The following is a 12973-nucleotide window of genomic DNA, read 5'->3' as shown; positions in this document are numbered from 1 at the left end:
TACTACTATAATATAATCCTGAACCCACCTGATCCGGGGGAAAATATTCGGACAGCGAGCACACGCTAGCTTGCGGCTCGACCGCCGTATAGAAACAGCAGCCAAAGGCCCGGAGCCAGCAGCGCACGCACGCGAGCTGCCGCCGCTTTATGCTATGCTCAGCGGCAGCAGGGAGACGTTGAGCTTTGCAAAGCGAGCAGATCCCATCTCGATCGACGACCGTTTGGGTTCTTTGTGCGCCGCGATCGCGTACGGATCCCCACAGAAACTCCGGAAAATATCGGGCTTTTTGGAGCCCGGCCCACCGGCGGGAGTGGAGTGGCAGCGCGCCGCGCCGCGCGGCTCCACCTCACCTCGCTCGCCGCTGCCGTGGAGAGTTCGGACACGGGCCTTTTGGCCGCATCCGGCCCGGGCCTAGCAAAGCTGTTAACGGGGACGTCCAGCTACCTCCTGGCTCCCGCCGTTGTTAATGCTGCTGCCTCCGTGAGAATGATTTCCCCGTGTAGTTATAAGATTAGGCCTTGTTTGATTCCATTGATTTTTTTTAAGTCCCTGTCACATTAATTTTTTTTACTATTTTAGAGTATCAAATAAAATCTGTTTATAAAGTTTTTTTTGACAGCCGAGTACTAATTCGCGAGACGAATCTAATGAGTCTAATTAATTTATAATCTGCTATAGTAATGCTACAATAACCATTCGCTAATTATAAATTAATATACCTCATTAGATTCGTCTCGCAGTTTAGCTCTAAAGTTCTGTATTTAGTTTTATAATTAATCTTTATTAAATATTTCTTAATATTAAAATTCTATTTGATATGATGACATATACTAAAGTTTAGCCCATCAAACCAAATAACCTCTAATCGATTGCTCAAATATCTCCACAATCAGCACTCGCACGCCCCCAGGCCTATTCGGCTATTTCAGAGGGAGGGAGAGCAGTGATGATAATTTATGGCAGGCGTGGTGAGTAAACGTCGCCGAGCAAGGAAACATCGATGTGAGGAGGGGGGGAAATAGAGAAAAAAAGTAGCCGTACGAGTCTGAAAATCCTAAGGAGGCGAAGTAGCCGTACGAGTCTAGACCGAAGGCTTGTATTAATCGCTCTCTGCAATTCACGCAGAAGAAATTTCCACCATTGCTATCCACCCTTCTCCGCTGTCGCCGCCGCTAATCACCTCGAACCCGAACTCCTCGGCTCAATTCTGATCCACTCCCCCGACCTTCGTGGGACGGCGGCATCCCCACCGCGCCGTCCTAGCAAACCACTTTCGTCGTTGAGCTTCAATTCCCTACCCCATCTTCCTCTTGGTCGCCGGTGGCTACCGGACTCTAGCAACCCTCCATCCCGAACTCTAGCTGCCGCTACCTTTAACGAAGAAGATAGACAGTAGCGGCGGCGTTCCTTCTACCCTGCTTGCATCCCATCCTTCCGCGCGGGATGGACCCAGAAGTTGGTTGCCGACGTGGTGGGCCGTGAAACAGCGGGCGGTGGCGCCATGGCCTTTTCCTGTGGACCATGCAATGGATCAACGCGGTGCAGTATCGTGAGGAACCTAGCATCATCGGGTGCTTTTGGATTGCTAACCCTTTTAAAGACTACATGTAAACTGTGCAAGACAACAGACTGAGGGCTCGTTAAATGTGCTGAACCCGGTTGGGCACGGCGCACGGTGTAGCAAAACTCCCCCTTTTTCTTAAAAAAAACTAACACTCCCGACTATAGTACATACCAGGATGCGCCTGATTTCTTGTCCCGTATTGCCCCGCGAGAGAGAGAGAGTGAGCTTTCCACGTATTACGGAGTCAAACATTATATTCTCCTTCTGTTTTTATTTACATATCGTATTAGATTTGTCTTAGTCAAATTTGACTAACTGTGACCAAATCTATAGAAAAATATAGCAACAGCTATATTATCCAATCTATACACTATTAACATATACTTCATGGTGGATCCCATGAAATAAAATTGGTATTGAAAATATTATTATTATTTCTATAAGTTTGGTCAAAGTTTGCCAAATTTAATTTAGAACAAACATAATACGATATGTAAATAAAAATAGAAGGAGTAAGCCGTTTATCCCAATCACCAAATACTGGTGTAGGTCTAGCCATAAAATTTGTGTTTCAAGTTTCAACGCTATCATACCATATTGATATGCCCAGTGGTTAATGCTCTGTGACAGATACCGGTTAAACATATATTTGGATATAGAGATTGAAATATGATGCATCTATCATTAGCCACTTGAGTTTCTCGTGTATTTAGCTTTTAGTTGGAATTTTAGCATTTTTTTTCATCTATTTGCTGATTTTCTTGAATCCAATACCTCATTTGTCAACATGCCGTGGCAGCCTCCTTGCCACCGCCACCAACTGCCTCGTGTTTCCACATCATTACTGTCATGGGCATCCTAGTTCAGTATAACTGACCGGCGGTTACTAGTCTCTTATGATCAGCAATATCCCTATCATAATCGAAGATGAACTCAAATGCAAATTATTGGACATTGCGTGCAAAAGAAATCAAGTGACCAAGCTTCTCCAACCACTTGAGCGATTCTATCTTTCCCGTTTATCAAAGAGCTTTTTCTAGGGGATTATCGAGGAAAACTTGAGTCAACTGTGAGTCCACATAACATAACATAAACAAAAGGGAAAAGACATTCAGGGGCATTATGGGCAAATCTAACAGCGCCTCCCTCTCCCGTTCCCGTCTCCCCCCGGCGCTTGCGCTTCGCGTCGCGTGGCCGGGCGCGCTAATTAACTGCGTCTTGTTACTAAAAGCGGCGTCCCGCTCCCCCCAGCGTGCGTCCAGAGACCCGACCACGCAAAGCATCCAGCTTCGCTCAACTCAGCTCGCCACTGCCACCCTCCATGCCCCACCACCACCTCGCCACCTCGAGGCCAGAACCCTAGCAGCCCCCCAATGCCGCCCCACCGCCTCCTCCCGCTCCTCGTCCTCCTCCTCGCCATCTCCGGCGCCGCAGCAGCCGGGGGGAACACCACGTCGGCGCCGCTCGCCTGCTCCGAGCTCTCGCGCGTCTGCACGGCCTTCCTCGCGTTCCCGGCCGCCGGCGCGGGGGCCGCCAATGCCACCCTGCTAGAGTCCATGTTCGACGCCGCGCCGGGGGACATCACCGCCGACGCCGCGGCCAGCCCGGGGTACGCCTTCGTGCGCAAGAACTGCTCCTGCCTCCCGTCGCGCACCTACCTCGCCAACACCACCTACACCATCCCCTCCTCCGCGGCGGCCTCGGGGGCCGGGGCGCCCGACGCCACCGCGGCCGACGTCGCGGCCTCGGCGTACGCGGGCCTCGCCGTGCCGCCGCCGGGTGGTGCGGCGCAGCGGCCGCCGCGCCCCGGTGCCGTGGTGGCGCTCCACCTGCTCTGCGGCTGCTCGTCCGGCCCCTGGAACTACCTCCTCAGCTACGTCGGCGTCGAGGGGGACACGGTGGAGTCGCTGTCGAGCAGGTTTGGGGCGAGCATGGATGCCATCGAGGCTGCCAATGCCATGGCCGGCCCGGACCCCATCACCGCCGGGAAGGTGTACTACATCCCACTCAACTCAGGTGAGCGATCCCAGTGTTAGCGATCATTTTGGACTAATAGATCAAACATTTCGCTCTTTGTAGATTTCGCTGTGAAAAAGATTGATACCCAGTTAGTTCCTTTCGCCTCAGTTTGTTGGGTTGTTGCAAGCACGGATCTCTAAATAATTACCACTCGTTATGAAGTACGGGTTCTCTGGATTTATTGGTCTGGGCTTGTGAAGCGTACCACGGAATTCACGTTTTACTTCTTGCAGCTTCCCTGGAAATTACCAATTGTCCCAGGACCATTGTTGTGAACACGGTGAATGATTGTGTCAAAATTGTACAGATAGATGTGCTCTTTAGTGAGGTGGCAGGTACTCCGTACCCAATAATCAGCTGCAACTGGGCTTGTGAAACATCAGTGTGTCTAAACAAGTTCCTGAAAGTTGCTACCGCTGCAGACTAGTATAATTGACTCGATTGCTCTGCTGTTACATACAAAATGGAGTAAAATAGTCTCTTACAGGTCTGGTAGCAGCATCTCTTAATGTGCTGCTATGTAGTTCTAGGTTGGCACAAGGAGGTACATGTGACATTGAGTGATTGCACTTAACACATACTACCCTGCATCTAATCTTCATTAAAAAACTGAACCCAATAACACGTCACACATATTATGTATCAGTAATTTGAGATATTTAACAGCAGTGATACATTGAGTTTCTCACCAGGACTGCCGTGTCCTCAGTTCTCCTGCATTCGATTGCTGAGCTTCCCAGTATTATCTAATGTCAGCATACATTATTCTATTGGTCAGCTAAATGCTTCAATCTAGTTTTCCTACTTCGGGGCGCTAACTTTTCCTTACTACTGTTGTCATTCACATCATTTTTTCCCCTTCTTGTAATGTTTAAAAATGAAACCTTACCCATACTTTCTGTCAACCTTTTACCATTTTATATTACCTCTTATAACTTTCCATCTAATATTTTTGATGTCCTTATTTTGGAAAATATCCTCATTTACTATTCCAACCTCATCCACCTGTACCAATTTGCAGTTCCTGGACAGGCGTATGTTGCACTACCCCCTCCTCCTGCTCCTGCCCCAGCACCAACAGATAACACATTGCCAGGTTGCTACTATGATTTGCGACATTATTCCATAATGTTTTTAGTAGGTATTCATTGTGGAGTCTTATAATCTACAACTCATTCCTTAATGTTTTGATTTACATCGATGATATTTATGTACTATTGGTGACATGGTTGTTTTTGATATGGCAATGTGCATATTTCACATTTTTGCTTATTTTATTTCAATTTTCTTTCTGTTAGTCCTCCTTTTATGATCCTGGTCCTATATTTCTGCTCCAAGTATCAGTGTTGAAAAATTTCAGTTTTGGTGCCATGGACTATCTGCAATCAATAATATACTTTGTTATTAGAATCTAACGAAATATCCTCTGGCATACGACTGCAGAGACACCAGATCACCATTCAACCAAATTTCCTTATGGATGGGTTATTGGCAGTATGGGAGTTGCACTTGCTTTAATTGCTGTTGCTCTCCTTGCACTTGCCCTGTGGAAATTTTTTGGACACAATCTCCAAGATCCTAATAACCAGGGAAAGAGCCCAGACCAGCATAAGTTTCAACTCCTTAAGAGTGGTAGTTTTTGTTATGGTTCTGGAAGATACTTGTGTTGCCAATTTGGAAATGCAAAGCCAACAAGAGCGGATGGTGGCGATCATCATACCAGTGTCCCCAAAGGTTAGTTCACCTTCACCATTTGTTAACCATTCCTAAAAAAGGGAGCTTTTTGGAGAAGGACCAAGTAGTCTCTTGAAATGGGATTCAGTGCAAATCTCAGCTGAGATACATAGTAACAAACCCATGCTTAGTATTAAACTATTACCAGCACAAATTAACTATTGTAACTTTTGTTTTGCTTGTACCATTTAGTAACTGATTCAAGCCTCCCAAACAGGTGTGGCAGCAGATGTGTTTGATAGGGAGAAACCCATTGTATTTACATATGAAGAGATACTCACATCAACTGACTCATTTTCTGATGCAAATCTTCTTGGTCATGGTACATATGGTTCTGTCTATTATGGTGTTCTCCGGGACCAGGTCTGACATCAAAGCTGCTCATTTCTATGCATAATATTCCTTGTCATTGCCTGCTCAATAGTAGAAATGTTGCCTACAGGAGGTTGCCATAAAGAGAATGATGGCCACTAAAACTAAAGAATTTATAGTGGAGATGAAAGTTCTTTGTAAGGTTCATCATGCTAGTCTGGTACGGTACTTCATTGCTATCATCCTATCACAAAGTCCTAGTCTAAATTCATTCTTTGCTGTTCCATGTTTACTGAACTTCCATTTTTGTGACCCATGTTTTGTCAAAGGTAGAGTTGATTGGCTATGCAGCAAGTAAGGATGAGCTTTTCCTGGTTTATGAGTACTCCCAAAATGGTTCACTCAAAAATCATCTACATGATCCTGAAAGCAAGGGTATATCCTCATCTGACACTTGTTTTCTGAAGATTCTCTGGTTCTTAGATATGACTTTCAGCTTCATAAATTAGTACAATTTTCGTAAGCTATTCATTTATTAGGACTGTGGAACTCCCAGTGTCAAATAATGTTGGATAACTTTCTCGTGTATTGGTTTTAGAGCATTATGCTATCAACGTTTCAAATGTTTCCAGGTGCTAGGTTTCTGCCTAACTTCTAGCCCACTTAGGGAGTGAAATGTTTCCCAAGAGTAAGGAGGGGAGGAAGCCATTTGACTATTTTAAATCTGGGTCGAACGTAATGGCACATTAAAAGAAAAGGGTCAACCACTGGGAGATCGCCCTAGCTTTGCCTGAAGGGGACTACCGAACCATGGCTGTCCTGGAAATTCGTTGAAACCAATTCTTATGATGTACCCACATTTTGTGAGCACCTGCATTTGAGCCCGGGTGGGTGGCCTCCTCGATGCGAAACTCTATCAAACGAGCTACTGCTCAGTCCTCATAGTGACATGTTAAAACTAGTAGGTTTGCACCACCTTGCCTGTTTGGTATGTGCGGCCTTGGACCACCAAGGTCTGCCTAGGCGCCACCTGAGTCCACATAAGCAGTCCGCATAGCACTAGGCAGTGGCCTCGGTTGTCTTTTAAATACTGGTATTTAAGACCCAGCAACCAAAATTATTCTGCAAGCTTTCTTCCTGAGTTTATTTTAGTTTATTTGGCTGGTTCTTAAAGCTTACTACTTGAATCTTATTTTCCTCTGTAGCTACAGACTTGTTTGTGCCTCACTTGGTATTATGTTACCATTTGTTTGAACACCTAGTTATGCTATCTCCACAGGATTTATCGTTGCTGGTTCATTTATTCCTTTTCATTATTTCTTTCAGGGTACTCAACACTTTCATGGATCTTTAGAGTCCAGATTGCACTTGATGCTGCCAGAGGACTCGAATACATTCATGAGCACACAAAGGATCATTATGTTCATAGAGACATTAAATCAAGTAATATCTTGCTTGATGGTTCCTTCAGAGCAAAGGTTAGCTGCTTTTGAATTATTTGGTCCCCTTTTACTTTCATCAACTAACAAACTTTGTGTACTGCATCTTTTGCCTTTACAGATTTCAGATTTTGGCCTTGCAAAACTAGTAGTGAAATCCAGTGATGTGGAGGCTTCTGTCACTAAGGTTGTTGGTACTTTTGGTTATCTGGCCCCTGAGTAAGTGCATTTTTGCTCTCATACTTACAATTAGAAGAGTGAGCTTTGTCTCTAGCAATGGTATTGTAGTAATCTTTCATTGATATCTTAGATACCTGCGGGATGGCCTGGCAACTACGAAGAGTGATGTTTATGCTTTCGGCGTAGTACTCTTTGAGCTAATATCTGGAAAGGAGGCGATTACAAGAGCTGAAGGAATGGGCACAAGCTCAAGCTCTGAAAGGCGCTCATTAGCATCAGTTGTAAGTTTCTCAGCATTATCAGTTGACTTTCTAATATTATAGCTTAGGCCTTTGAAGTTATGTCACCACTCAAGTAGCATATATTTTCCATTTAACTTTGTTCAAGCTCCTAGTTTAGTTACTTTTTCTTACTCCAAAAGCCTTAACCAACTTTGGTTTGGTACTCTACAGATGTTGACTGTTCTAAGGAAATGTCCTAGTTCAATGTATATGGGGAACCTGAAAGACTGCATTGATCGTAATCTAAGGGACCTGTATCCTCATGACTGTGTGTACAAGGTATGAATTTTAAACTCTTGCAAATTAGATATGGAATTTTCCTAGTCATCTTGCCAGCTTATTTTGTTGAACCTTTGCTCGTCGTTCTGAATGCTCTAAAATGCTTCTCCAAAGATGGCCATGCTAGCAAAACAATGCGTAGACGAAGATCCTGTTCTACGTCCTGACATGAAGCAAGTGGTGATTTCACTCTCTCAAATACTGCTGTCGTCCATCGAGTGGGAGTCGACGCAGGCTGGGAACAGCCAAGTGTTCAGCGGTCTCGTGGCCGGGAGGTGATCCGGCCACACTGGCCCGTGATGTTGCTCTAGGTGCTCTCCCCTACATATCTTACTGGTCCCTTGTCCAGTTGAGCAGTTTTTAGGTTTCTTTTGGGAGAATATCTACCATAGTGCATTATATTTGTTGGTGGGTGGTACAGTATGTAGCTACGTATGTATACAGGAATCTACCATGCAATGCAATGTCTGAATGTCACCATGTGTCATTTCGTTTGTTCTGCTTATGCTATGCACTGGCCTGTGTGTTCTCTGCCTGAATCGAAAAGCCAAGTTGAGCAGCAGCTGCGGCTGCAACGCACTTGTGATTGTGAATTGTGAGTAGGTAGTTGCCAAAGGCGAAGAAACTGTACGACCTCATTATTCGCTTTACATCCCTGGGGCTTTGTAACTTCAGAAAACGGAAGAACCTTCGCCTCTTATCTTTGTTCTGTCCTTGCAGCTGCTATAAGCTGGGATGGGAATTCCATGCGCCTCTGCTGTCATAGGCCCAAAAGCGCCGCATCCATTAAAGAAAATTATACTGGCATGGAGAACGAATGAGTAATCCAATCCGGCTGCAAGAGGATCCTGGGGAAGGCGAATCTGATAGACGCCTTGCAAGTTCATGCAAAGCCTTCTCTGGCACTCCAGTCCAATGGACGGTGCCGTCAGTCAAGGTTAGCAGTAGCAGGAGGTGCGGCTCCCTACGCCTACGCGCGCCGGTCTCGGGAGCGCAGCTTCTTTCGAAAAATGCGTTGAAAACAGATAGCCACCGAGTTCTGAAATACTATCGGATAACCAAGATAAGAATTGCTGCTTGTGAATTGACATGTTCAGACATATTCAGAGCTTGCTGCTTTTGTTGCTCTTGGCTGGCCAGGCAGGTGCAAGTCGTGTAATCCACTGCCTCCCGATCGCAACCAGCTCGCCGGACTCTTTCTTGCGCACCTCCACCGCCGCAGACGTCAGCTTCCCCTTCCGGCTCACCACTCGCCCCTCCATCTCGACTTCCTCCTGCGATTGAGGCCGGCCGGAACAGGTGACCCAGAATGAAGGGAGATGGGTAGAAAAATGGAAGATCTGGTGTCGCGTTACTGTCAGATCGGACAGGCCGCGCGCACGCACGTCGGGATGGGCCGGCGAGAAGAAGGACAGGCTGTACTGGACGGTGGCCGTGGGCGCGCCCTCCACCGTGAACGCCACCGCCGAGCACATGTTGTCCACCGCCGCCGCAATCGCCCCGGCGTGCCACCTCCCCTGCGCGTCCTGCGCGCGCGACCCATGAACAGGAAGCAGCAGCCAGCAGAGCGAGTCAGATCGAGGCTCGAATGCTCGGAGCGGGGGGCGTGCGGGGGGTGTGGCAGACGACACGCACCGTGAGCGCGGCGCGCACGCGGAGCGAGCAGACCACGCGGCCGCGCTCGGCGAGGGAGACGCGCGCGCCGGCCATCACCATGGAGCTGAGCTCTTCGCTCGCTGGCGGCAGGGTTGAGATCGCCGGAGTACCCGACGCGGGGTCCTCCAGCCACTTCCTCGCGATGGCGGCCAGCCGCCGCGCCCCTCGCCTCGTCGCCCATTCCTAGCTCTCCCAGTGGTTGTCGATTTGTTCCGCTCAGAGTACGGAACAAGACTTTGCGATCAGATAATTGCCTGCTTACTTCCATTTGTTCAGATATTTTAATGGCGGTCAAGTTGAGGTGTCCAAGACTTTGCGGACTTTGCAGTAGCCAGCGATTTAGAAAACCGCGACCGATGACCCGTAAAGGAAAACAAATAAAGTTCATGTCGTTTTCAGATAAAATACGATGACTCAGCAAGATCCATTCATGTACTGCGAGTGCAAAACGTTCGAGGCAGCATTTTATTTTGCGAAGGGGAATTATATTAATAAAGTTGGTCAGTACATCCCCGGTATGTTACAGAACAGTGCGAGGCAGCATTTTGGCCGAGCGTACAAAGAGCGACATGACTGAAATTCAACAGAGTACAATGCATAACAGCGCTTCGAATTTTGTTTTGTGTGTGTGGGGGGGGGGGCATCTAGCACTGAGGTGTTGTTTGATTTCATGGATTTTTTAGTCCCTGTCATATTAAAAGAAATTTTACTATTTTGGAGTATTAAATAAAATATGTTTGTAAATTTTTTTGATAGTTGAGGGCTAATCCGCGAGACGAATATAATGAGTATAATTAATCGATAATTTGCCACAGTGCTGCTACAGTGAACATCCGCTAATCATGAATTAGTATACCTCATTAGATTCGTCTCGCAGTTTAGCTTTAAAATTCTACAATTAGTTTTATAATTAACCTTTATTTAATATTTTAAATACTAATTTTTTTTTAATGTGACATAGACTAAAGTTTCCTGAAACCAAACAATCCCAGACTCGAGACCTTTCATTTTGCTTGCCAATTCATAATTGAGGCGGACATCGACACCATAATGATCTGAACTGCCGGACGGATCACATCTGATGAAATCCAGTTCCTATCACAGGAGTCTAAGTGCAACCTCAGGTCGTCAGCCAGTAATTACCGTGAGACTAGCTGCAGCATCTAGTTTAGTTTCAGGGCGATCGGAGCCGTCGTTGGAGGCCTGGAGACCGCTAGGCCCAACTGAAAAGCCCCGGCTGGCCAACAAGCTGTTGGGACTTGACGCCACCGTCTCTCCCTCCTTCCGAATAGAGAAAATTGTATTTTTAGACTCCAAACGACGCTTCGTTATTTTAGGACTTCAAACATTGACTTTGTTAAAACGACCTTTGAAACATTGACTCTTTGCTACACATGACATTTAGTCCCTTTAATCAATTTGGTAAATTAAAATACATCTATTTGCACCCTCTAGGACCCTTTTGCCCTTTGCCTAAACCCTACAGATCGAAACGACGTGACGACCGATTCATCATGTTTTCCTCCCGACGCACACGCCGCCATGGATGGGTCTCCTCCCGACGCCGCCATGGATGGGTCTCCTCCCGAGATCGCCATGGAGCCCTCTCCGCCTAGGGATGGCAATTCCACCCGCGGATGCGGGTATCCGCGGATTTTAAATCCGATGGATGCGGGTGTGGGTCTGATATTTCACCCGTGGGTGGACCCGCACCCGCACCCGCATATTGCGGGTGCGGATTTGAGATTCCACCCTGCGGGTGGATCCGCATCCGTCCGGAAAAAAAAACCACAACCCAACCTACTTAGATAAGGTCCATCCCAACTATCCTAACTACAAAATGAGCACATAACTTGTGAATTTATTGTTAGTTTGTCCTTATTACTTTGAACTAATGGATTTGTTGCTAGTTTGCTCTTATTACTTATAGAAATGTGTTATTTGACTGTTTAAATTGATGAATTTGTACATTTTTATTGTATTTGTTGTTAGACCCGCGGGCACCCGAAACCCGCGGGTGCGGGTGCAAAAATGCACCCGCGGGTTTGCTCGCGGGCGGGTTTTTTCCAATCCCGCGGGTTTGCCTGCGGGCGGGTTTTCGCCAAACCTGCACCCGCACCCGCGGGTGCCATCCCTATCTCCGCCCGCCGCCGCCATGGCCTCACCGCCCGATCCATCTACTCCCAACGCCGCCATGGAGGGCCAAGGCGCGCCGGCCTCTGGCCTAGCTGCGTTTGCCCTAGCTGCCTCTGGGCTAGGCGCGCCGGCTGCTGGCCTTGGCGCAGCAGCTAGGGGCGACGCTGGCCGCGACGCACGGGTCGACGGTGAGCTCATTTGTGTTTATGCTGGCCACATGATGCTTTTTGATTATGTTGAGGACGACGACGAACTAGCCTATTAATTTACAAGTACCGCCTCTGTGGTGCGTGGGCCTAAACGGAATCTCAGCAGCTAATCGACGATGAACTAGTCCATAAACTAGGCACATTCCGGCGAGCACCAGGAGGCTGGCGCCGGGCGTGCTCTGCGCGAGTCGCAGGGTCGCACATGCCGGAGAGCACCAGGAGGCCGGCGTCGGGCGTGCTCTGCGCGGGTCACACATGCCGGCGAGCTGTGCGGCGGCGTCGCGGATGGCTCGGCCGGCGACGGCGTCGCAACGCTCTGTGCAGGTCGCACATGCCGCGCGAACTGTGCGGCGGCGACGCGGATGGCTCGGGCGGCCGCGGCGTCGCAACGCTCTGCGCAGGTCGCACATGCCAGCGAGCTGTGCGGTGGCGTCGCGGATGGCTCGGTCGGCGGCGGCGGCATCGCGGATGGCTCGGCGAAGTCCCAGCACCACGACGGCCCCATGCTGCGGCCGTGAACAGGGTTTTTAATTCCGGTAGGGAAAAAAAATCGGTCCTCACCGATAAAACCGAAATATCGGGATTTTTTCTTTTTTCTTTTTTTTCTTTTTTAATTTATTTTTTAGTGGAACAAATATTCAAAAAATCAATTTCGGCCGGTAAAAAAAATATCGGACCCCGACGATAAAACCGAAATATCGGGTATTCCGCGAAATTTCGAGCGATATTGTGAACCCTGGCCGTGAATGAGCAGCAGCCCGTTTAGGCAAAGGGCAAAATGGTCCTAGAGGGTGCAAATACATGTATTTTAATTCATCAAATAGATTAAAGGGACTAAATGTCATGTGTAGTAAAGAGCCAATGTTTCAAAGGTCATTTTAACGAAGACGATGTTTGAAGTCCTAAAATAGCGAAGCGTAACATTTAGAGTCCCAAAAACACAATTTTCTCTTCCTTGGCCGACGACGCCGTCGACGTCCCGACGTCCCGCCGCCACCACGGCAGCCCCCGCATGGAAAGCGGCACGCCCATTCGCGGAACTTTGAAGCGTCGAGACGGCGGCCAAGTTTTCTCCGGTGCCTCGGCGGATCGCTGCTGCCGCGGCTGTACAGCGGCGGCGACCTGCCGTGTTCGGGACTCGGAAGGTGCCGTGCCGCGGTC

The 12973-nt window shown here is 48.0% G+C and overlaps 2 protein-coding genes across 2 annotated transcripts; one reads left to right on the top strand and one right to left on the bottom strand.

Annotated features, from left to right (window-relative positions):
- The first annotated feature begins 2811 nt into the window (after nucleotides 1–2811).
- Nucleotides 2812–8305, top strand: LOC120707989 (lysM domain receptor-like kinase 3). The gene is made up of 11 exons (XM_039993056.1): nucleotides 2812–3583; nucleotides 4608–4682; nucleotides 5030–5320; nucleotides 5538–5683; nucleotides 5763–5852; nucleotides 5962–6067; nucleotides 6959–7110; nucleotides 7193–7290; nucleotides 7382–7532; nucleotides 7704–7811; nucleotides 7926–8305. The coding sequence occupies exons 1-11, from the start codon at nucleotides 2941–2943 to the stop codon at nucleotides 8088–8090; spliced, it is 2025 nt and encodes a 674-aa protein (XP_039848990.1). The 5' UTR covers nucleotides 2812–2940; the 3' UTR covers nucleotides 8091–8305.
- A 494-nt stretch (nucleotides 8306–8799) lies between these two features.
- On the bottom strand, nucleotides 8800–12317 carry LOC120710174. Its single transcript, XM_039995829.1, has 4 exons — nucleotides 12072–12317; nucleotides 9447–9650; nucleotides 9197–9337; nucleotides 8800–9085 (listed from the first exon to the last, which is right to left on the bottom strand). Exons 1-4 carry the CDS (start codon nucleotides 12315–12317, stop codon nucleotides 8915–8917), a joined length of 762 nt encoding a protein of 253 aa, XP_039851763.1. The 3' UTR covers nucleotides 8800–8914.
- Nucleotides 12318–12973: the final 656 nt, after the last annotated feature.

Source organism: Panicum virgatum, chromosome 5K (genome assembly GCF_016808335.1).
Source record: "Panicum virgatum strain AP13 chromosome 5K, P.virgatum_v5, whole genome shotgun sequence".
In the NCBI taxonomy this organism is placed as follows: Eukaryota; Viridiplantae; Streptophyta; class Magnoliopsida; order Poales; family Poaceae; genus Panicum; species Panicum virgatum.
The sequence above is the reverse complement of the archived record's forward strand: the minus strand, read 5'-3'. Positions and strand labels throughout refer to the sequence as shown.